At 43.8% G+C, this 25,401-nt stretch overlaps 2 protein-coding genes across 2 annotated transcripts; one reads left to right on the plus strand and one right to left on the minus strand.

Annotated features, from left to right (window-relative positions):
* The first annotated feature begins 13,688 nt into the window (after positions 1 to 13,688).
* LOC123424739 lies at positions 13,689 to 15,177 on the plus strand. The gene has a single exon (XM_045108414.1). The coding sequence runs from the start codon at positions 13,863 to 13,865 to the stop codon at positions 14,784 to 14,786; it is 924 nt and encodes a 307-aa protein (XP_044964349.1). The 5' UTR covers positions 13,689 to 13,862; the 3' UTR covers positions 14,787 to 15,177.
* Positions 15,012 to 17,111, minus strand: LOC123424740 (60S ribosomal protein L18-2-like). Its single transcript, XM_045108415.1, has 5 exons — positions 17,007 to 17,111; positions 16,834 to 16,923; positions 16,621 to 16,749; positions 16,331 to 16,513; positions 15,012 to 15,382 (listed from the first exon to the last, which is right to left on the minus strand). The coding sequence occupies exons 1-5, from the start codon at positions 17,007 to 17,009 to the stop codon at positions 15,224 to 15,226; spliced, it is 564 nt and encodes a 187-aa protein (XP_044964350.1). The 5' UTR covers positions 17,010 to 17,111; the 3' UTR covers positions 15,012 to 15,223.
* Positions 17,112 to 25,401: the final 8,290 nt, after the last annotated feature.

Raw genomic sequence — 25,401 nt, forward strand, 5'->3', positions numbered from 1 at the left:
AAATGCTTTGATCACCTCATCAAAGCGTTTGTTCCAACTCCGAGATGCTTGCACCAGTCCATAAATGGATCGCTGGAGCTTGCACACCTTGTCAGCATTTTTAGGATCAACAAAACCTTCGGGTTGCATCATATACAACTCTTCCTTAAGGAAACCGTTAAGGAACGCCGTTTTGACATCCATCTGCCAGATTTCATAATCGAAAAATGCAGCTATTGCTCACATGATTCTGACGGACTTAAGCATCGCTACGGGTGAGAAGGTCTCATCGTAGTCAACTCCTGGAACTTGTGAAAAACCCTTTGCCACAAGTCGAGCTTTATAAACGGTCACATTACCGTCAGCGTCCGTCTTCTTCTTAAAGATCCATTTGTTCTGGATAGCCTTGCGGCCCTCAGGTAGTATCTCCAAAGTCCACACTTTGTTCTCATACATGGATCCTATCTCGGATTTCATGGCTTCTAGCCATTTGTTGGAATCTGGGCCCACCATTGCTTCTTCATAATTTGCAGGTTCATTGTTGTCTAACAACATGATTGATAAGACGGGATTACCGTACCACTCTGGAGCAGTGCGTGATCTCGTCGACCTGCGTGGTTCAACAGAAACTTGAACTGGAGTTTCATGATCATCATCATTAACTTCCTCCTCAACCGGCGTCGCAACGACAGAGGTTTCCCCTTGCCCTGCGCCACCATCCAGAGGGATGAGAGGTTCGACAACCTCGTCAAGTTCTATCTTCCTCCCACTCAATTCTCTCGAGAGAAACTCCTTCTCGAGAAAAGTTCCGTTCTTAGCAACAAACACTTTGCCCTCGGATTTGAGATAGAAGGTGTACCCAACTGTCTCTTTTGGGTAACCTATGAAGACGCACTTTTCCGCTTTGGGTTCCAGCTTTTCAGGCTGAAGCTTTTTGACATAAGCATCACATCCCCAAACTTTAAGAAACGACAACTTTGGCCTTTTGCCATACCACAGTTCGTATGGTGTCGTCTTAACGGATTTCTATGGTGCCCTATTTAAAGTGAATGCAGCTGTTTCTAATGCATAACCCCAAAATGATAACGGCAAATCAGTAAGAGACATCATAGATCGCACCATCTCTAACAAAGTACGATTACGACGTTCGGACACACCATTACGCTGTGGTGTTCCAGGCGGTGTTAACTGCGAAACAATTCCACATTGTCTTAAGTGAGTACCAAACTCGAAACTCAGATATTCACCCCCACGATCAGACCGTAGGAACTTGATCTTCTTGTTACGATGATTTTCCACTTCACTCTGAAATTGCTTAAACTTTTCAAATGTTTCAGACTTGTGCTTCATCAAGTAGACATAACCATATCTACTTAAATCGTCAGTGAAGGTGAGAAAATAACAATATCCGCCGCGTGCCTCCACGCTCATTGGACCACACACATCGGTATGTATGATTTCCAACAAGTCACTTGCACGCTCCATTGTTCCGGAGAACGGAGTCTTAGTCATCTTGCCCATGAGGCATGGTTCGCACGTGTCAAGTGAATCAAAGTCAAGTGACTCCAAAAGTCCATCGGCATGGAGTTTCTTCATGCGCTTTACACCAATATGACCCAAGCGGCAGTGCCACAAAAATATGGCGCTATCATTGTTTACTCTAACTCTTTTGGTCTCAATGTTATGTATATGCGTATCGCTATCAAGATTCAATATGAACAATCCTCTCACATTCGGTGCATGACCATAAAAGATGTTACTCATAGAAATAGAACAACCATTATTCTCAGACTTAAAAGAGTAATCGTCTCGCAATAAACAAGATCCAGATATAATGTTCATGCTCAACGCAGGCACTAAATAACAATGATTTAAGTTCATCACTAATCCCGATGGTAGTTGAAGTGACACTGTGCCGACGGCGATTGCATCAACCTTGGAACCGTTTCCTACGCGCATTGTCACTTCGTCTTTCGCCAGCCTTCGTCTATTCCGCAGTTCCTGCTTCGAGTTGCAAATGTGAGCAACAGAACCGGTATCGAATACCCAGGCACTACTACGAGAGCCGGTTAAGTACACATCAATAACATGTATATCAAATATACCTGATTTTTCTTTGCCCGCCTTCTTATCTGCCAGATACTTGGGGCAATTGCGCTTCCAGTGACCTATACCCTTGCAATAGAAGCACTCTATTTCAGGCTTAGGTCCAGCCTTGGGTTTCTTCGGCGGATTGGCAACAGGCTTGCCGCTCTTCTTCGAATTGCCCTTCTTGCCTTTGCCGTTTCTCTTGAAACTAGTGGTCTTGCTCACCATCAACACTTGATGCTCTTTACGGAGTTCAGACTCTGCGACTTTCAGCATCGCAAACAACTCGCCGGGAGACTTGTTCATCCCTTGCATGTTGTAGTTCAACACAAAGCCTTTATAGCTTGGCGGCAGTGATTGAAGGATTCTGTCAGTGATAGCTTCTTGCGGGAGTTCAATCCCCAGTTCAGCTAGACGGTTTGAGTACCCAGACATTTTGAGCACATGTTCACTGACAGACGAGTTTTCCTCCATCTTGCAAGCATAGAATTTATCGGAGGTCTCATACCTCTCGATCCGGGCGTGCTTCTGAAAGATAAACTTCAACTCCTAGAACATCTCAAATGCTCCATGACGCTCAAAGCGACGTTGAAGTCCCGGTTCTAAGCCATACAAGACTGCACATTGAACTATTGAGTAGTCCTCCTTACGTGCTAACCAAGCGTTCTTAACATCCTGATCAGCCGTAGCGGGTGGTTCATCTCCTAGCGCAGCATTAAGGACATAATCCTTCTTTCCAGCTTGTAAGATTAGCTTAAGATTACGAGCCCAGTCTACAAAGTTGCTTCCATCATCTTTCAACTTAGCTTTCTCTAGGAACGTATTAAAATTCAGGATGACACTTGCGTGAGCCATGATCTACAACACAAATATATTCAAAGTGGACTTAGACTATGTTCAAGATAATTAGAGTTCAACTTAATCAAATTATATGCTAAACTCCCACTCAAAAAGTACATCTCTCTAGTCATTTGAGTGGTTCATGATCCACTTACACTATCCCAAGTCCGATCATCACGTGAGTTGAGTATAGTTTCAGTGGTAAGCATCCCTATGCTAATCATATCAACTATATGATTCATGATCGACCTTTCGGTCTCATGTGTTCCGAGGCCATGTCTGCACATGCTAGGCTCGTCAAGCTTAACCCGAGTGTTCCGCGTGCGCAACTGTTTTGCACCCGTTGTATGTGAACGTTGAGTCTATCACACCCGATCATCACGTGGTGTCTCGAAACGACGAACTATAGCAACGGTGCACAGTCGGGGAGAACACAATTTCGTCTTGAAATTTTAGTGAGAGATCACCTCATAATGCTACCGTCGTTCTAAGCAAAATAAGGTGCAAAAAAAGGATTAACATCACATGCAATTCATTAGTGACATGATATGGCCATCATCATGTGCTTCTTGATCTCCATCACCAAAGCACCGGCACGATCTTCTTGTCACCGGCGCCACATCATGATCATCCATCAACGTGTTGCCATCGGGGTTGTCGTGCTACTTATGCTATTACTACTAAAGCTACATCCTAGCAAAATAGTAAACGCATCTGCAAGCACAAACGTTAGTATAAAGACAACCCTATGGCTCCTGCCGGTTGTCGTACCATCGACATGCAAGTCGATATTTCTATTACAACATGATCATCTCATACATCCAATATATCACATCACATCGTTGGCCATATCACATCACAATCATACCCTGCAAAAACAAGTTAGACGTCCTCTAATTTTGTTGTTGCATGTTTTACGTGGTGACCAAGGGTATCTAGTAGGATCGCATCTTACTTACGCAAACACCACAACGGAGATATATGAGTTGCTATTTAACCTCATCCAAGGACCTCCTCGGTCAAATCCGATTCAACTAAAGTTGGAGAAACCGTCACTTGCCAGTCATCTTTGAGCAAAGGGGGTTACTCGTAACGATGAAACCAGTCTCTCGTAAGCGTACGAGTAATGTCGGTCCAAGCCGCTTCAATCCAACAATACCGCGGAATCAAGAAAAGACTAAGGAGGGCAGCAAAACACACATCACCGCCCACAAAACATTTTGTGTTCTACTCGAGAAGACATCTACGCATGAACCTAGCTCATGATGCCACTGTTGGGGAACGTCGCATGGGAAACAAAAAATTTCCTACGCGCACGAAGACCTATCATGGTGATGTCCATCTACGAGAGGGGATGAGTGATCTACGTACCCTTGTAGATCGTACAGCAGAAGCGTTAGAGAACGCGGTTGATGTAGTGGAACGTCCTCACGTCCCTCGATGCGCCCCGCAAACAATCCCGCGATCAGTCCCACGATCTAGTACCGAACGGACGGCACCTCCGCGTTCAGCACACGTACAGCTCGACGATGATCTCGGCCTTCTTGATCCAGCAAGAGAGACGGAGAGGTAGAAGAGTTCTCCGGCAGCGTGACGGCGCTCCGGAGGTTGGTGATGATCTCGTCTCAGCAGGGCTCCGCCCGAGCTCCGCAGAAACGCGATCTAGAGGAAAAACTATGGAGGTATGTGGTCGGGCAGCCGTGAGAAAGTCGTCTCAAATCTGCCCTAAAAGCCCCATATATATAGGAGGAGGGAGGGGGACCTTGACTTGGGGTCCAAGGGACCCTCAAGGGGTCGGTCGAGCCAAGGGGGGGAGGACTCCCCCCCCCAAACCGAGTTGGACTTGGTTTGGTGGGAGGAGTCCCCCTCCCTTCCCACTTCCTCCCTCTTTTTTTCCTTTGATTTCCTTCTCTTGGCGCATAGGCCCCCTTGGGGCTGTCCCACCAGCCCACTAAGGGCTGGTGTGTCTCCCCAAAGCCTATGGGCTTCCCCGGGGTGGGTTGCCCCCCCCCCCCCCCGGTGAACTCCCGGAACCCATTCGTCATTCCCGGTACATTCCCGGTAACTCCGAAAACCTTTCGGTAATCAAATGAGGTCATCCTATATATCAATCTTCGTTTCCGGATCATTCCGGAAACCCTCGTGACGTCCGTGATCTCATCCGGGACTCTGAACAACATTCGGTAACAAACCATATAACTCAAATACGCATAAAACAACGTCGAACCTTAAGTGTGCAGACCCTGCGGGTCGAGAACTATGTAGACATGATCCAAGAGACTCCTCGGTCAATATCAAATAGCGGGACCTGGATGCCCATATTGGATCCTACATATTCTATGGAGATCTTATCGTTTGAACCTCAGTGCCAAGGATTCGTATAATCCCGTATGTCATTCCCTTTGTCCTTCGGTATGTTACTTGCCCGAGATTCGATCGTCAGTATCCGCATACCTATTTCAATCTCGTTTACCGGCAAGTCTCTTTACTCGTTCCGTAATACAAGATCCCGCAACTTACACTAAGTTACATTGCTTGCAAGGCTTGTGTGTGATGTTGTATTACCGAGTGGGCCCCGAGATACCTCTCCGTCACACGGAGTGACAAATCCCAGTCTTGATCCATACTAAATCAACTAACACCTTCGAAGATACCTGTAGAGCACCTTTATAGTCACCCAGTTACGTTGCGACGTTTGATACACACAAAGCATTCCTCCGGTGTCAGTGAGTTATATGATCTCATGGTCATAGGAATAAATACTTGACACGCAGAAAACAGTAGCAACAAAATGACACGATCAACATGCTACGTCTATTAGTTTGGGTCTAGTCCATCACGTGATTCTCCCAATGACGTGATCCAGTTATCAAGCAACAACACCTTGTTCATAATCAGAAGACACTGACTATCATCGATCAACTGGCTAGCCAACTAGAGGCATGCTAGGGACGGTGTTTTGTCTATGTATCCACACATGTAAATGAGTCTTCATTCAATACAATTATAGCATGGATAATAAACTATTATCTTGATACAGGAATTATAATAATAACTATACATTTATTATTGCCTCTAGGGCATAATTCCAACATGAGAATCATTGATACGTTATTTAGAATCGATCGTGAGACTATCAGTTAAGGAGACTCGGTGGTGGAAGAAACTTATATCAACAGAAGAACCCTCGATTTTGATGGAAACGTTATGAATGTAATGAAAGATGCATCACCAAAGGAGTTCGTATGAAGAATGTGAGGAGTCAGATGCCAAGACCCCACAGGATTTCTAAAATTTTGAGGGACCAGTAACTCTCACTTTAAGTGTGGTAGCATCCCACTTTGCACGAGATTGGATTTGTTTGAAGACCTCCAAAACCCTAACCTTTCTTTCTAGCCTCTTTGAATCTCGAGGACGAGATTCACTTTAAGTGTGGTAGGTTTGTAACATCCCAAATTTTGGAATGTTAATATAATTATTAGATTGATTGTTTGTTTGTTTGAGTGATTGAAACTTGAGTGAAATTTGAAACTTTTTAAAAAACTTTTGAATGAGAGGGAATAAAATGTCTTTCCCCTTTTTCATGTGAATTCTAATTCATCCATTTAAAATCAATGAGAGAAGATGACATGACTTCTTGAACTATAAAGAATTTGAATGAAGGTGGCATTTGAATTTTCGTTCGATTTTTGTTTTGCAATTCTATTCTTCTCCACTCAGGAAATGCCGGGAATAAATTCTTGCCAAGCAACAAAGAGAGCAGGAACATGAGCCTCCAAAACCAGGGGCATTCATTGAAATATTTTGAGCCAATAAAACCAAAATTTAATTGAGAAAATATTTGCAAAAAGAAATAAAGCATTTAGGGATTTTCTGAAAAAAAAAATTAAGTTTTTATTTTGGCCGTGGAAAAATATCCATCATTTAGATTTTATTTTTCTGATAATTTTAGTATATAAAAACTATTTATTATGAATTTATTTGGTTTCCTTTTTAATCGTTTACTTTCCAGTTTTTGAATAGAGGAAAGAGATCTCATTTTTTTGGAAATAAAGCGCTGGCCCATTAACAGGTTTCCAAAAAACTGGCCCAACATGATTTTCTTCTTCCTCACGTTCTCCCTCCTCCGAGGAACTTCCATAGCAATGGTGACAAGAAATCCTCCCTTCCCGATCTCCCTCGTCCTTCCATCCCGGCGCCTCCCGAGCCCCCTATAAGAACCCCCCCCCTCTCCTCGTCCCATTTTCCCCGTCACCACGACCTCCCCCTGCCCGCAGCCCCCACGCCACGACCCACCATTTCCCCTCCCTACCGAGCTCGCCAAGAGCTTTCCCAAGCGCCCCAGGCTACCCCTCGACCCCCTACCCCCCCCCCACTTCACCACCCCTCGCCTCGTCGCCCCCTGCAGCCCCCCCCCCCCACCCCGTCGAGCCCCCCTCCAGGAGCTCTGGACAGTAGCCCCGCCAGGAACCCCCCCCCCCCCCCCGCCCCTCTTGCCAGGAGCCACGGCGACCTCCCCTCGCCCCCTCCGCCCCAAGCGTCGCTCCCTCCGCGGTCCCCCCATCCCCGCCGGCAACCTCCCCCTCGCCGAAGAAGGCCCCCAGCCCTGCCAGCCACTGTAAGATTCTCTCCCTCCTCTGTTTTTTTTTTTTTTTTGCTTTTTTTGTTTTTCACCCTTAGATCAAAGACCTACGGTGTAGATAAGAAGGGAATACCCCTTCGGTTCTTTAACAAGAACCAGCCATTTATTTTTATTAACCAAATAGTTTTTTTCTTATATTGCGGTCATCCTCTAGATAGCCTAAACCGTGCACACCTGAGAACCAATCAGGATCCGCCACGTCACTTTTTCGTTTTTTATCTTTTTCAGTTTTTGTTTCCGAAACAGAACCAGTTCCAATTTTCTTTCCCTTATATCTTTTAATCTAGAAGTCCAATGAAGATGATTCATTTTGCGATAGATCACAATTTTCTTGTAGTTTCCGAAAACATATTATTTGCCTATGTTTGAAATTTCAAATTTTGAATTAGAACAGATTTTATTTAAATCTTGTTTTGCTTATACCGGGAGTTTAAAATAGCTTTTAAATTAATTCTTTTTTCTACTGTTTCCTATTGAACATATATTTCAGTAGTTTAAGTTTCAAGTTTTTTAAAATATTTTTACTTGGGTTTTTTACCAAAACAGATTTTGTTTTGGTTATGTAAAGTGAATTGCATCACTTTGTGCTATAGTGTTTATGTGTTAGTGATTTTATTTTGATTGTTAGTGATTGTAGTGCTTATTGTGTGTATTTTGTTTGTATCGATAGATTACCCGGAGTGCGAAGCTTGCTACCTAGAAGCGCTTGAGCACGACAACTATCAGCGAGGCAAGTCACGTTGATCATATTATTACCTATGTTTTATATGCATTGTAGTTCTACCTTTCTTCACCCAATTGCATGCAAAGTAGGTACTTGGAAATTTTGGAATCTTGATGTAGTATCATGTGGTAGGCACCCACCCCCTTGTTACTTTGGTCGGGACGTTGTTATGCTATGCTCCTAGTAGACGGGGTTTTGGTTGAGTGTTTACCAGGAGTGTTGTGAGAACTTAATAATCAAGACCTGAAAACTCCAAGACTTGCAAGACCTCAGAACGAAATATACCTCTGGGTGAAGGATGGTTTAGATGGGCTCCCTGGAGAAACCAGTGGACGACCCGGTATGCATGGGGAAGCGCCATGACATCTTGCGGAAAGCTTCACCCAGGCTCAAAGAGACGGACGGATATTTTCAAGACCCAAGGCTTACCTGCACAGCCACAAGTCATTATGGGCTCTGGCTTGGTTGGACAACGTGGTGACTCTGGATAGGCGGTGCTACGAGATGTAGAAGAACGGTAGGATTGGATGGGCACCGACAGAGGATCAGAGGAACCCGTTGAAAGACCATGTTTTGATCATCCGGTCTTCAAACACCCTGAAGTGCGAGGACATACACGGAGGCGATCAAATCTTGTGGGGAATGTGTGCAAAACTCTGCAGAGTACTCAAACCTAATCGATTAGCCGTGTCCACGGTCATGGACAACTTGAGCCAAATGAACTAAAACTATCAGGAATTCTCAACACCATTATATATATATATATATATATTTGATGTGGGTAATATTGATAACTTGGGTTTGAGAACTGGTTGGTGGAACCATCTCATTAACAACCAACTACGTAGTAATATTTTGCTTTTAGCCCCTCTCTTGTTGTAGGAGAAAACTTTGCTTTCTCCTAAAAACTTACAGCCCCACCTGCCATATATGCATATAGTATAGATGATATTTTACCTCTCTCTTTTGTGACTTGCCGGCATATTCAGTATGCTGACCTACACGGCTGCAACGTCTTATGTTGCAGATACTTTCTTCGATGAGTAAGAGTACGATTCAAGGTTACGGTCTGCACTCAACTTGTCGTTGGTGTTTATTGGGACTCCACTCCCTTGACTGTTTCCGCTGAGATTTTGAGGTATATATCAGTTTTACATTATTTACATGTGATTGCACTTTGATATATACATTGATGTACTGTGTGTGCCAGCATACTGATCCGGGGATGGCACAGATGCACAGAGGCATGACTCGTTTTGAGTCGGGTCGCTATACCCCACCCAAAGTGTAAACTCAAAGTAACGGACAACTACATTAACGAACTATGCGTAAGGTAAACACTCCTTGCAACCGTGGTCACAAGCACCGTTGTTTTCTCCCTCGTGGCAACAGGCACATCCCCTAGTCTCATGTTTCTGTCACTCAAGCTAGACATCGAGGGGCCCGAACCCACAATCATGCATAATGCTCCCTCTTGGAGTTACGATCTACTTCTTGGCCAAAGCTATAAAAAGCAACGGAGAACATGCAAGAATCACTAAGGAATATAATATAAAAGGATAATCAAATATATAACTCATAACAATCTGAACATAATCTCATAATCCATCGGATCCCAACAAACCAAGCATAGCAAAAGCCAGAGAATTACATGGATGCCTTGATCATGTAGGGAAGCTTACAAGGACTAACCATTGAAGCACAAGATTGGAGAGAAGACATCACATCACATAGCTACTGGTCATGGACTCATGGTCCAAGGAGGACTACTAACGGCACGTCCGGGAAGCGTCCATGGCGGTGGAGAAGCTCCCGTAGGTCAATCCTCCCTCCGGCAGGGTGCCGGGAAGAGGTCTCCTGACGCTCTCGATCTTGGAAGTGCTGCGGCGACGGAACGATGGAGAAATTTGCGATTCCAGAAGTTCTGCGAGGGTTTCCTCACGGATCTCGAAATATAGGCTAAAGGAGGGCACGGGAGGAGGTGGGACCCACCCAGGCGACCTCCTAGCGCGGCCTAGGGCCTGGCCGCGCCAGCACTCTGCCTGGGAGGCCCCTGGCCCCCTCTGGCCCTCCTTCGGTGATCCCAAAGCTTCTGTTTTGCTGATTTTTTATATATTTTTCTGGATTTTTTCGGGCGTCGGAAAGTTTGGTAAAAAACCCTGCAAAATAGACATCAGCAGACAGAAACTGGCACTGGGTGCAGTGAGTTAGTAGGTTAGTCCAAATATGTGTAAAATGATATAAAAGTGTAGCAAAACATATAACAATGTCACCCAAAAGATCATGGAACAAGCAAAAAATTATAGATAGGTTTGGGACGTATCACCGACCGAGCCACATTACAAGGTGAGTTAATGCTAATGACTACGGGAGTTACTAGAAGCGTGAGCTATAACTCTAACGTTACTAGTAACGTAGGTCTTCAGTGCACTTCATATGATAGTTTAAGTCCTTAGCCATTGCAGCCTCTTCGATGCCCTCGCCTTGCTATGGCAGAGTGTCAGGGTACGGCTGACCGACGCAAGGCGATCAGAGTGACCTTTGTAAATCGAGTGAGGGCATGTTTACCGAGTCAGGTCGTAGCTCCACTGGTGACTTGTAGGACACAGATGTCCGGGAGGGCCCTTATGTGGGCCTTGGGAATTACGTCTGTAGGCCTACCCCGAATGTATAACCCCGTCACTCCTGGCCACTCACCATGGACGACAACCTCGATGCCGCCGCCGGTCTCGCCTCCCTCGCCTCGTTCGACATCACGACCGCCCCCTTCGACAAAGGCAAGCTCCGTGCCCCCTGCAAGATTGCCACCGCGCCCAATAAGAAGAAGAAGCTCACACCCAAGGAGCGGGCCAGGGATTCAGCGAAGAGAAAGCGTCGGAGTCATGCGGCGGACGCAAGGGACGAAGCAACGGCGGTTGTGGCCATAGCCGCCGCCGCGCAGAAGGAGGACACTGCCACCTATGTCACGCGACAACGAGGTAGGCGCTATTGTACCTAGGGTTAAACCCTGGCCAACATGGGCTCATCAACGCCGTCATGGCCGCGGACAGCATCGGCTCGTTTGTGTTTCCTTGTATGGTGCTGCTAGAGTCGCCCCGCACGTTCGCCACTCACCTGATTCTCGGCTTCCACATCTACCCACAAACCTCCCAACTCTCCGGGGAATGCTCGACGGAGGTGAGCATGATGGCGCCTTCCACGCCCGCGCCCGCGCCCGCACCCATCTACATCAACGCCACATCGGTAACCGGTGGCTCGTCATACGATGGGCCAAGGGAACACGCGCGGAGATGCCAACCGACATGCTCCCCGCTACGCGCAACCTGTTCGACAGAATGCCAACGACCGTCGATGACGAGAGGGCTAACCGTTTCATGCAGAACATCATTTTCGAGGGTATATGGCGGCCGCTGGCGGTGCCGCTGCGGCTGGCTACGATCTTGAAGAGACCCAAAACCAGGACGGTCGAGGGCCATTCACGCCGTCGACCTATGATCAAGCTGGCATTTAGGCCGCCTTCATGCAATATTAGGTCGGCCTAGACCTGGACGGCTGCTCGCTCGACCACGAGTTTCCAGAGGACTACGAACTCGGGGAAGAGGATGAGTTGGACATCGATGGGGTGGCTTTGTTCGAGGACAAGATCGCCAACCAAGCCATCGGGGTGAAGCCGAAGCGCAAGAGCAGACGGACGAAGGCATGGTCAAGGACAAGCTCCTTTGTGAGTGTTGGATGGACATTGGGCAAGACCCCAAGGTCGGCACCAAACAAATGGTATCAACCTTTTGGACTCGTCCCCATCGTGAGTTCCATGAATGCAAGAAGTTTTCGCCGTACTAAATGCAAAGCACGTGCAGGTGGATGTCCATTTCAAAGCGATGGAAGGTGATCCAACAAGAGTGCAACAAGTTTTGTGCCACTTTTAAAAGCATCAAGGCACTCCCCATGAGCGGCATCGGCATGCAAGACATGGTATGCATGCATGCGCCCCTCTTTGTTTCATTTTGTTTATGCTTGCATATGCATTTCCCTATCCATTTGCCACTATGCTTGCATGCAATTCATTTGTAGGCATTCGAAGCTTTGGAGATTCCAGGTCCAACACGAAGGCAAGTCCTTCCACCTCTCTTAATGTTTGAGGATCATCAAATACGAGGAGAATTTCAAGGCGCAATATGCCGCTCTCATGGCGCGTGCGGGGAAGAAAGTCGTGGAGGAGGTTTGAGGAGGGCAAGAGGCCACGGCCGCGGGGGAAGACCAACTCCAAGAAGGAGGACAAGCGGTGGATGCGGCGTCGATCGCCTTGATCGCAACCATGGAGGGCATGATGACCAAGAAGGACTCAAGGGAGGAGAAACGCCGGCAAGACAGGGAAGAGCAAATGAACGACTTCATGGAGATCCAAAGGAGCATGATTGAGATGGATGCGGAAAAGCAAGCCAAGATGGTTGAGATGAAGGCGGAGAAGCAAGCTAAGATGCTAGAGGTCGAGGCCGCCAATGCCAAGACCAAGGAGAAAGAAGTGGCTCTCGCTAGCATGATGACAAGGGTGAAGATCATGAAGGTGGATCTCAACACTGTATCATCAAGGAAGAGGTCATGGTTCGAGAAGATGCAGGCCAACATGCTCAAGTTCGACGATGAGTGATCTATGGTGGCTATGGCCATCCTTTTTTGTATGCCGGCAAGTGTGATGGCATGACCACGGTCGCGATGGCATGGTCGAACTTCCACCCTTTTTTGTGTGTAGGCATGTATGTCGACCGCTGACAAGTACATCAGCATGAATTGTTTTTTTTTTTTAATCTGACATTGTATGCCAGCCGTTGGCATGGTGCCGGCATGAACTTTGGGTGATGATATGACCGGTGGCTTGATCTACGGCTGCATACCTTTTCAAATATGTGCGCGAATATGAAATGGGTCACGGACGTTGGGTGCGCTGTCGATTCAAATGTTAAATAGGATGAATGCCGAGTGGGCGACCACCCAAACGGACAAAAATGCAGTCCGTTTAGAGCGACACGTTCAAGTTGCTCTAACTCGCATTCATAGGATAAGTGCGTGTCCGTGTATAGAAGCGTTGCTCTAACTCGCATTCATAGGATAAGTGCGTGTCCGTGTATAGAAGCGTTTGTGTCAGTACTATGTTGAAAAAGATACACATAACTTACTGGCACGTGCAATTACGCCATGCAACTCGAGCTTAGCCGTCAAGTCAGACGGACTCCAGGTCACACAAAGGTCGAAGACGAGCGTCCACGGGACGATACGCGTCCAATGCCTTGGCATCCGGTGGGCCGCCGCCGGGTTACGCGTCCAGCAGCAGGGCACTCCCGCACCACCGTTCAGCAGCACACACCACACTGCCAGCCTGCATCCGCATGGTGGAGCACACCCCGATTGCGCGGCTGCATGCAGCTTCGCAAAGAGCTTCCTGAACGAAAGCAGAGCAAAGCAGAGGCGGCGGCCACGACGCCAGACCCAGACCACGCGTCTGGGATCAAACCCGAGGGTCCGAGACTGTCGTAGCCTCGTAGGCCACCGAGTTGTTAATCCTATCCGAACCAAAGGCGGCATGGCTAGCAGATGATTAGGAGACGCACCGTCTCACTCGCGGTCACCGCCCGAGGAAAAACAGCGGCGCGCGGCGTCCACCGGTTCGCCCGTCCGATCGAGGAAGGAAGCTGCGAGCTGCCCCGCCGACCAGGAATTCACTCACGCGCCGCATACGAATTCCCGGCTCCGCTCCCCTACTTAAGCGCGCGCGCCACACGACTCCGCTCCTCACCTCTCTCACCTCACCTCCTCTACCACCCCATCTCGCCACCTTTCTTCACAGGTTCCTTAGTTCCTACTGCCCAGCTCCACATCAGCGCACTCCTCTATCTACTTACTTACAGCATGTGTGGCGGCGCGATCATCTCCGACTTCATCCCGGAGCGAGACCACCGCGGCGGCGGCAAGCGGGGCCCCTCCACCGCCGACTTCTGGACGCACGCCGCCGCCACCGAGTTCGACGACCCTACCGACCACCACTACTTCTACCCCGACGACCTGACCGGCGCCGGCGCCTGCACGTTCCCACCCGAGCACCAAGGTACGTGCCGCGTACGCGCAGCAGAGGAGCCGAGCAGGAAGCGGGAGCGCAAGACGATGTACCGCGGCATCCGGCGGCGGCCGTGGGGCAAGTGGGCGGCGGAGATCCGCGACCCGGCCAAGGGCGCGCGCGTCTGGCTCGGCACCTTCGCCACCGCCGAGGGCGCCGCGCGCGCCTACGACCGCGCCGCACGCCGCATCCGCGGGACCAAGGCCAAGGTCAACTTCCCCAACGAGGACCCGCCGCTCGACCTGGACGACTACGACCTTCTCAACGGCGGCTACAACGTGGCCGCCTTCTTCCACCAGCCGTTCATGGCCGACGGCGCCGCGCCGGCGACCTCGGCGCCGGAGGTGGCGTACGTGCCGCAGCTCTGGAGCTTTGACAGCATCAACACTCAAGTGCCTATGTGATAGATATAAAATGGTCTCTTCTGCGTGTAATATTGCGTTTGCCTAATTATTATTCAGCATATGATGAATTATTTTTGTTTTTTTTACGGCAACTGTCTCCGTGTACCAGCAAATACATCCTCGTGGCCAATTTATCGTCAAACGTAAATGATGCATTACATTTGAAAACTATAACATCGCAATAATGAGCACAAGCGGCAGAACACAAACCTCACTGCCAAACAGAGAGAAATTTTGGTGCTAGAAATGATATTCATAACTGGCTTGCAAGCATGGTCTCAAGTTGCAAAACAACGAAACACGAATTAACTGGTTCTGAGAACTCATTGACACAGGACACTGACATCTAAAGCGGTATGATTCTGGTACCCAAAAAGGTGATGATAATAAACCGATAACAGCAAAATACGACACGAGGGTGCCCAAAATTCCACAGCTTAAACCTTGAAGCCCCTGCTGTTCCTCCTTCCTCTTGCCTTCTCGAATTTCCTGCCCTTGGAGCGGACATATGGCTTGGTGTGGCTGTGTGGCACTCCTGGAGCTTTGCCAAAGTGCCTAACAGCTTCCCTGGCGTTCTTGGGACCCCTCAGGAGAAGCTATAAAGAAAAATGTAAATTGTTAAAATGATTGTACATGGCATTCTCATGAATATAAGCCTCAAAGGCATGCAGCTAATACTGAGGCTCATCGGCTCATCGCTGATTTATGGGAAGGGAGGAACCATCATCATACCACACCTTGGCACATCTCAAAAGAGAAGGAAAAGGATATCATAAATTGGAGAAAATGTCTCTACATAAGTACAATGTCAAAATTTCTAGCATCAGTAAGCATGTACTAAAGACAAAGCACCATAGTGACAATACAATGAAATCATACAGATAAAGTCACGAAGGAACAGTGCAAGAATCTACACACTGATTATCATGTATGTATGAATCAATACACATTTACATTAATGTTTATGCAAAGAGAACAGATTCAAGTTTGAAACAACTCTTAAACAAAGGAAAACATAGGGCATAAAGACTTTTAACCAATAATGCAACTACTACCAATAAAATAAGCATACGCACCATATTTGAAGTTAAGCTTGACTTTCTTTGCGAAAAGATATAGTAGTTTAACAATCATCAATGACTTAGTTTTGGTTTGAAATTGGACACCAGCTGTCCAGCACAACCATGAAAAAAGTGCAATGTACGTACACCATACAGATTTAGACAGGTATATCAACTTTGTTTACATGTACTCTTAACACCTGACAAGAGGGTAACCGATGAATCATCAGAAAAATAATAGATTGTTCCTTGAATACCCTACCACAACCTACACATACAAGTCTCTCTGTAACACAAGATGAGCATGAAAAATAAACTTGGTTTTCTCCACCTACAGGAGTCTTGCATACTTAATAGTACAAACTAAAAGAATTACATGCTTCAGTTGTAAATCTTTGGATACCAACTCGTGTAATAAGGAATGCATCAAACAGCACTATTAGCAAATACAGTACCTAAAGAAAAGGAGAAGTCAAACCATACCGTGTTCTGTCCAAGCGGAGCACGGAGGGCGAGCTGGTCAAAGGTAAGGCACTCGCCACCAGCGTTGACAATCCTGGCCCTCGCCGTCTCGGTGAACCTGAGCGCGGCCACCTTCATTGCCGGTATCTCGTAGACCCTCTGGTCATCGGTGATGGTGCCCACGATCACAGCGATCTTGTCCGCCTACACCCGCACAACCACAAACGCCGCCCAGGTAAGCTTCACATCGATTCATCCAGCCCGAAGATTAAGAAAAAATGGCACAGCGAGAGAGAGAGAGAGAGGGATACCTTCCCATCCATGAACCTGACGAGGCGGCGCATCGAGAGCGGCGGCCGGTTTGTCTTGCTCATGAAGAGCCGCTTCAGGATCACGGCGTTGAACTGGCTCTTGGTCCTCCGCACCAGGAAGCGGTAGAGCTACGAACAGGAAAGCGAATTGCGGTAAATCTGAATCCCTGAGACGGGGATTACGCGGTAACACCGGATCGATGGGGGACTGACCTTGACGAGCAGCTTGAGGTACACATCGTCCGACTTGGGCGCCGTGCGCTTGGTCCTCTTGTTGCGGCCGCCGGCGACGAGGTCGATACCCTGGGTGCGACGGGAACGGACGGTGTGAGCCTTGCGTAGAGTTCAGGGGAGAACGACGAGGAGGGAGAGGGGTAAGAGATTACCATGGTTCCGCGGTGGTGGATGCAGCAGCGGCGAGGGTCGAGGCGGCAGCGGCGGCGGCGGGACGGGTGCTAGGGTTTTGGATGGAATGAGATGTGGAGTCTAAATATGGTGTGGACGGAGAGTTATTTGGGCTGGGCCTAAATTGGTGGTCTTTGTTTCTTTCGTTTTAGCCCAAATAAGCCTGCCTCTGCCTTAACGGATGAAAGGTTGGTATCGGGGACGAGGGTTTTGTTAATCGTGCAGCCGGAAAACCCTATTTGCCACTCTTTGTTTCTGTTTTTAAAAATGTTTCTGTTTGTAAATTAATCTTTTTACAAAGTTTAAAAATGTTTGTCTTTCACAAATCACTTGGGTATTTTTTTTTAAATAAACGTGTTCAAAATTCTAAAAATATATCGGATCTGGACTGGATGTTGCTGACTTGCTTCTTAAAGTTTTACGCTCCTCTATGTTTAATAATCTTACGTAGCTCAACCGGTAGTATTTCATGGTATGTTGATTGAGACCATGTGTCTTCATTCTATGAGATGGCGGTTCTAATTTTTAGCTTTTATGAGCAGTACGACTCACCGCCGACCGTCTCCTTCACGGGTCGGCTCAGGCAAAGACCCGACTATGCGAAACTGTGACTATTTGCCGTAAAATGCGGCGCATAGGAGCTTCCGCTGTAGTCGTCACTATTGCAAGGTAATTTTTCATCCCCTCGCCTCTGGCTGTCATTTTGGCGTTGGAGAGGTGAGTGATCTTGCATCTTTAAGAGTGTTACTTTTTTGACATCGTCTAGTGATTATTGTATGTTGTGAGAATAGATTATTTTCAATTTTTTGTTGTACCATGACGTTAGAGAGTTTTCAGTCCTCGCAGATTCAATTATTCGGGTCTAATAAGGTTAGGTTGGTGTGTCAAACCTTTTTTGGGGGTTTGGTTCTTTGTGAAGTTGAAATTTTACATCAACACTATGTTGAAGATATTGTGATCCAACGTTCTGCATTCCCAGGGGATCATCCCCGGCCCAAGTATGTTCATTGATGAAGACCTTCCATCTTTCTGGATGGATGACTCAAGTCGCCTTAAAATATCATCATTGGTAATGTTTTGTGGCTGAAACAGTAACAACATCGTTGCTCCAGTCCAATTACAACCTCTCTAGCGAAGTTTTTTGAGTATCTCTTCAAGCATAGATTGATACAACGAAGAAGGTGCTTTCAAGGAATCTCACTGTAATTTTTAGTCATATGAGTTACTTTGTATTTTTTAGGTCTTAGGTTCATATCAATGTATCTGTAACTGTTACGAGTATGAATAAATTTATAGGTGTTTCTAAACAAACGGATGAAGGGATTTTCTATTTATAGGGTGTGGTGTTGTGAGTGTGGTCTTTTTTTCTGAAGGAAATGCCATCATGGCTGACTTTAGTGCGACTCTAAAGTAAAACAAAACTAATAAGTGTATACGTACAATGCATGTCTTGAGAAATGCATGCACGAGTTAAATTGAGTATTGTGTAATAATATTAAAATAGTGATGTGTCCGTCCGAGATAATGGTTTTAGTTTTTACCATTAAAACGGCAATGGCGTATGTGTAAAAAAAAATAGAGATAATGTGTTTGAATTCAAAAACATGTCTATTTTAATCTTACATTATTCTACGGTTTTGTTATTTATTTATTTTAAAAAGGCACAAAGGGAGTTAGGTAAGGAGAAAGTACTTCTTGTAGCTATTTATTTTGCCTTTGTTTTAGGGGTTGGCAGCTCTTAGATTTGACCATTCTCAGTCGTCCGATGAAGCAGAACTAAAAGCTTTATTGCAACTTAATAATGATTTGATCATCAATGAGAAATGTAGCAATAAAACTAGGGAAATCTTCGATTCGAATGGAAGGTTCAGATTTGGACTCCCTAGCTAAACTATGTGCAACTTCTCGAAGAGTCTGCACAAAATGGGAACAAATGAAGGATACACTTGTACTTACAATCAACATTTATGCAACTTTTATAGGTTGTTTCAATAAGGACCAACGATTTGTCTCATCTACTCCCTCCGTTTCTAAATATAAGTCCTTTTAGAGATTACACTATAGACTAGATACGGAGCAAAATGAGTGAATCTACATCCTAAAATATGACTACATACATCCGTATGTAGTTCATAGTGGAATTTTTAAAATGTCTTATATTTAGGAACGGAGGGAGTATTAGTTATAAGAATGAAAATATAGATAAAAGAGATTTTCATGTGCATGGGTGTTCCCGTGCATGCGGACCGAGGAATGGGCCACATCCTAGACAAACTCGGCCAGACCCAGGCAACCTTTGTTCACTGTAGCAGGCTAGCTACAGCAAACACTACAGTGTACAAAGGAGATGGGCCTCACGTCCCAGGCCGCCGCCTGGGCTGCTTGGGGCCTGAATCCGCCCATGCGTACATGTAAGAGCCCTTTATTCATTGGACATTCCTCGCCATGCACTTATGTATTGGTTTTAGTATTGCTATATGCTCGTTTGTATTCATTTTAGCACGTCACCTCGTGTGATATATTTTGTTAGCCACATTTTGCCTTCAACATCACTTGCCCTTTTATAAAGTTGTTGTTTTTCCCTCACACCTATTCTTTCCTCCCGCCAACAAGTACGTACATAGTACTTTTTTGAGGATGGTATCTTTTGAACAATGAAGCTGATTGGTGATATTTTTATATATCTGGATAGTTCACAGCAAGAATTTTAGAAAAAGACCAATGTTGAATATATTTCAATTACTTTTTTGACCAATTCCAATATGAAATTGGAATGCAACTAGTATATACAAGGTGACACTGAAATATGAAATTGTAATTTTCAAACTGCATTCATTTCAATTTACAAAACAGTTAGATTATCACATCCATTACAATTAAAGTGAGATTGAAAATATGAAATTGAAATGCAACCGATATACATAATGTGAGACTGAAATATGGAATCTTCAACCAGTTTCAGTACCACATCCATTATAACTAATGTGAGATTCAAATGTGAAATTAGAATGCAACATATAATGTGACACTGAATATGAAATTGAGTTTTTCATACCACATCCATTTCAATTTCCAGACCAGTTTTAGTTTCACATCCATTTCAATTTCCTAACGTTTTAGTTTCACATCCATTTTAATTAATATGAGTCTGAAATATAAAATTGGAATATATATATATAAATACATAAACACAAAAACTATTCTGATCCTGGGATGAGAATAACTATTCTGACCACGGACTGACTCGTCCCAGCAGTAGCACTTGAATTTCCCTGAGTGCTAAGTTGAACTTCCGCTAAAAAGTATCCAAATGGGTTTGCGATATACCGTTAGAAATCTATGTACATCCCGGTAACATCCTGGGTTGAATTTTTGTCAAAATGTTCATGGTCTAAGAGCAGATTTAAAAACCGTTTTTGTTCATACAAAAAAAGTGAATTGTATTTTTTAGCCTATTTCTAAACCAATTCTCAGAATGAGTCAAATGAAACGGCGTTGGACAGCTGGTGCAAATCCGCTCATTTTATACGTTGAAATTTTTTTCCAAATTCCCTACGGTTAAATAGGAATTTCTGAAACCGAACAGTCAGGTTCATATTTCAGGGTTAATTTGAAAAAAAGGCTAGTCCGGTCGACACAAATAATATGGCCATGGAAATATTATGAAAATGATCATCTTTTAATATAAAAAGTTTCTTCTAACTATTAACGGTTTAAAAGTAATTGAGAAAACGACACAAGTTGTACCAAATTCATATTTTTGCGTTAATTTCACAATGGTTTATCGGAATGGTGCAAATGATATGGCGTTGGAAAGCTTCAACAAATGTGAAACTTTTATATGTATATTGTTTTTTCCAATTCCTTACGGTTTTATGTCAGATTTTTTGGCTACAAATTTTACAAACTTTATCGGAATGGGGCAAATAATATACCATTGAGAAGCTACGAAAAATGCAAAACATTTTCATGTTGATAGTTTCCTATGATTCCTACTCGTTTTTAAGCAATCTTGAAAATAGTGAGATCATGCGTTCTGCCTATAGCGTGAAACACATTCTTCGAAAATGCATCACGTGAAGAACGTGGACTTCTCGGCTTGTCTCCATGAACTCCACTCTGTTTTTCACGTGGTGTTTTTGGTAGTAACTCTCCATCCTCTCACCGAAATTGAGAAAATGATATACCGATGGAAAACTGCTGTAAATACACAACTTTTCCTTGTTGATCATTTTTTCATACTCGCGATGGTTTAAAAGATTTTTCATGTGAAATTCATGCAGTGTGGTAGTTGACCTTTACCGAGTGGTAGGATTGAACTTCCGCTAATATTGTCCAAATGGGGCTGCTTGCGATATATTGTTGAAAAGCTATAGACACATTGGTAACAGACTAGGTTGAATTGTTTTCAAAATCTACACGGTTTAAAAGCAGTTTCGAAAACCGTTTTTCTTTATAAAAAAACGTGAATCGTATTTTCGAGCTTATTTTTTAACCATTTATCAGAATGAGGCAAATGAGATGACATTGGATAGCTGCTGCAAATCCGCTCATTACGTATGTTGAAAGTTTTCCAAATTCCCTATGATTAAAGAGGAATTTAAAAAATGTCAGAATTTCTAAAACCGAATAGCTGTGTTAGTATTTCTGGGTTAAGTTGAAAATGACTAGTCCAATTTATCCAAATGATATGGTGTTCAAAAGCTTATGAAAACGTGCATGTTTTCATAAAAAGCTTTGTTCCAACTTTGAACGGTTTAAATGTAATTTACAAAACGGCATAAGTTCCACCAATTTTGTATTTCTGCGTTATTTTTTTGATGATATGTCAGAATGAAGCAAATGATATGACGTTTGAAAGCTTGAATAAATGTGAAACTTTTATATGTAGATTGTTTCCAATTATGTACGATTTTAAGTCTATTTTAAAAATGGCTAAAGCTTTTTTGTCGTAATATTTACAAATTTTGTCGAAATGGGGCAAATAATATATTGTTGAAAAGCTACGAAAAATGCAAAACTTTTTCATGTAGATAGTTTTTCTGATTCCTAGTAGTAGTTGAACTGCTCGACATTTTCAAATTGAACTTTGATCACGTATTATTGTTCGTAACCGTCATCCGTTCCTTGGAGTTGCACAAATGATGTACTATTAGAAACTTATTGAAAAGACACAATTTTTTTCTTATGTGGTTAAACTTTTATTTTCAAACAACATACGCCAATTTGTTGTAAACGTGTTTTTGAATAAGAATATTTTTATACCATTGGAAAGTTGTTGAATAAGAGGAACTTTTTCAAGTAGAGAATTTATGTTCTAAATTTGTAATTGATTGAGAGAATTATTTTAAAACACATTTTTTGTGTTTTTTTTGCATAAGTAAATACAAGATAAACTCCTTTACAAGAATATTTGAACTATAACCTATTAACAATCATCAGATTGCATATATTGTACTATTTTTCCCTTGATGAGTTTTCCCCTAATGGTTTCTCATAAAGGTTTTAACGAGACAATATAAACACAAGTGTCTTTATATGCCATATCATTTTCTCCTTGTATTTTTCCCACTAGGTTTTAAAGCAGTTTTCAATGGCACGTACGATTGCACTCTTTTCCCTTATGAGTTTTCTCTCAAAGTTTCTCATAATGGTTTTTAGTGAGGCAATATCTTCTCAAAGATCATATGTCATACTTTCTATTTCCCTACCGGGTTTTCTAAAGGAAGTACTCAAGACATATTAATTGTTCTCTAAACTTATCAATGAGTTTTCTCCTTCTTCAAAGGTTTTCTCATATGAGTTATCAAGAGACAATGATCATCATATGTTGCATCATTTTCTCCTTATTTTTTCCATTGGGTTTGAAGGAGTTTTAGCAACATATCTACTCTATTCTTCTCATATTTTCCCACAAGGTTTTTGGGAAAGACTCTTAAGATTATCTGGAAGATTTCTCAAGATGGAAGATCTATATGCAAGAAGTTTTCAACGATGAAACATTCAAGGAGTGGTGTTGTACAAGGGGGAGTGTTAGAAATTAATTAGTAGATTAATCCAAGAGATGTGTCCAACCCCGAACAGTCGTGTCTCCTCTCTCTCTATTGTCAACAGACACATGTTCTGGAGGGATGCATCCAAACAGACACCTCTTCTTCGCAACTCTTACAGATGTATATATACTTGAGAATGAATAGAAACATGACTAATCGCCCATTCACTTTCATTCATTTTCGTTTTACTTTAACATGGTCCTTGACCATCCAGATTTGTTGATTGCTGACTGGCTACTATCGCTGCATGTATGCATGTTGTATGCTTTATATCATGTTTACGTGAGGAACATGAGACGTACACTAGGTCATATGCATTCATGCATGCATGCATGCATGTATGGGTAAGTAGGTCGTTGGATGGTGTGGCACGTGGACTATCAGCGATGCACATATGTTTTTCGCTTTTTCGGACCAATCGTTCTTTTTTGGTGTTTTCGAGGTTTGCGGATATGCTCGTGGCTAACCGGTATAATGCGTCGGTTGTCGGTGTGTGCTTGCGTAGCAGTGAAAGCGTTTGAGTGTCCAACCGGATGTGTTGTAGATTTTCATCTTCCGACGTCTTGTATGTTTCATGGTGTTTTAGGTCTAATATAGCTAGACATATCTTTGATTTTTGCCCAGTTTTCCATAATAAACTTCGTATTTTTCTTGTTTTTTTTTAGCATTTGCCTTTATGTGATGCATTCCTCGTTTGGAGATGTTTTTATAATGCCTTCTTTTAATCAAGGGAAAAGCTAACGAGTGGCGTGTGCACGGGCGTCGTCCCGTGCGGCGGTGGTGCAAGACCCGAGTGTCCTGACTCGCGGACAAATTGTGACATGCAGGTAGACGGATATGACTAGTTTTCTTTGTTTTTTTTGCGGAAAGAAACTAATTTTCTCTGTTGGATGCTTCTCCTCGTTGAGTACAAAACGTGCACTATGCATGCATGCAAGGCCTACTACTAGGATCTTGTAGAGCTACATGACCAGCTATAGGATTCTCTCAAATGCTTGAAATTTAAAAAGGTTTATCTTCAAAACCGTTAATTCAATCGATGATCTGTTTTCACTGTTGGCTTTGTCGCGACAAAATCTTCGAAACTAGATCCCATGTCGACATGTTTCGACAAAAAAAATTTCCTTCCGTAATTGCCACATTGTTCCACTCACTTGCTATAATATTAACCACTTACTTGCCCAATAAAAATAACTTAATTGCCATATTTTTTTATGTCGTTTTGTGCAAAGATTTTGTCGATACTTATAAATGCAGTCCGCAAAATGTTTTGATGTGCTTGTCATTTTTATTCTACTAAGTTGTCATGTGGTCTCACAAAGCTTATAGGTGCTTATAAAATCACAGTTGCCACATATATTTTTTGTGCTTGTCATTTTAATCCTACCTCGTTATCATACTGTCTCATACAAATTGTCAGTCATTGTAAAAAAATAGTTGTCACGGTGTTTGTTGTATTTGTCTGTTGAATTCTATCCTCGGTTGTTATGTTGTGTTTAAATAAAAGGACATTTGATTGTTCTGAAACGTAGTTGTGATAGTGTTTTGTTGTGCCAGTCAGTTAAATTCTACTCAAATCTCATATAAGCTTGTGAGTTGTTATAAACACTATAGTTGTTGTATTTTTTATGTGCTTATCATTTTAATGCTACCTAGTGGCCATGTTGTCTCATAATGCTTTTCATTGCTTATAAAATACACTTGTCACAATGACAAGCACAATTTTCTGTGGCAACTGAATTTAAAAACACCAACAAGCTTTGTACGAAACAATATTGAAATATGGTAATTAAGTTATTTCTCTCAGACAATTAAGTGATTAATAATATGACAAGTGAGTTAAACAATGTGGCAAGTACGGACGTGAAAAAAGTTTTCAAAACATGTCGATATGGGATTTAGTTTTGAAGACCTCGTCGCGAGAAAACCAACGGTGAAAACGGATCATCGATCGATTTAACGGTTCTTTAAATAAAACTTTTTAAAGCTTAAACATTAAAGAAGATTCTAATGATATCAATGAATAAGGAAAAATTAGCCTATAGCAATATATATCTGCAGCCCGGTCCCCTTTATTAATCTTTTTGTAAATATTTGTGCATGAACACCATAATAGCCGCCGCACCGAAGGACCTGGGTGCGGCGCTGTAGTTGACTCCTTTAATCAATGAATTTGGAGCTTTCGTGCCGACATTCAAAAACTATCAGCGATGCGCCGTGATAATGTCCCGAGTTTTTTCATGATCCTCTTTATGTTAAGATTTCGCAACCGAGCCTTGAGTATTATCTGTACACTCTCGCATGCAACTGTATTACAACATCA

Source organism: Hordeum vulgare, chromosome 2H (assembly GCF_904849725.1).
Source record: "Hordeum vulgare subsp. vulgare chromosome 2H, MorexV3_pseudomolecules_assembly, whole genome shotgun sequence".
In the NCBI taxonomy this organism is placed as follows: Eukaryota; Viridiplantae; Streptophyta; class Magnoliopsida; order Poales; family Poaceae; genus Hordeum; species Hordeum vulgare.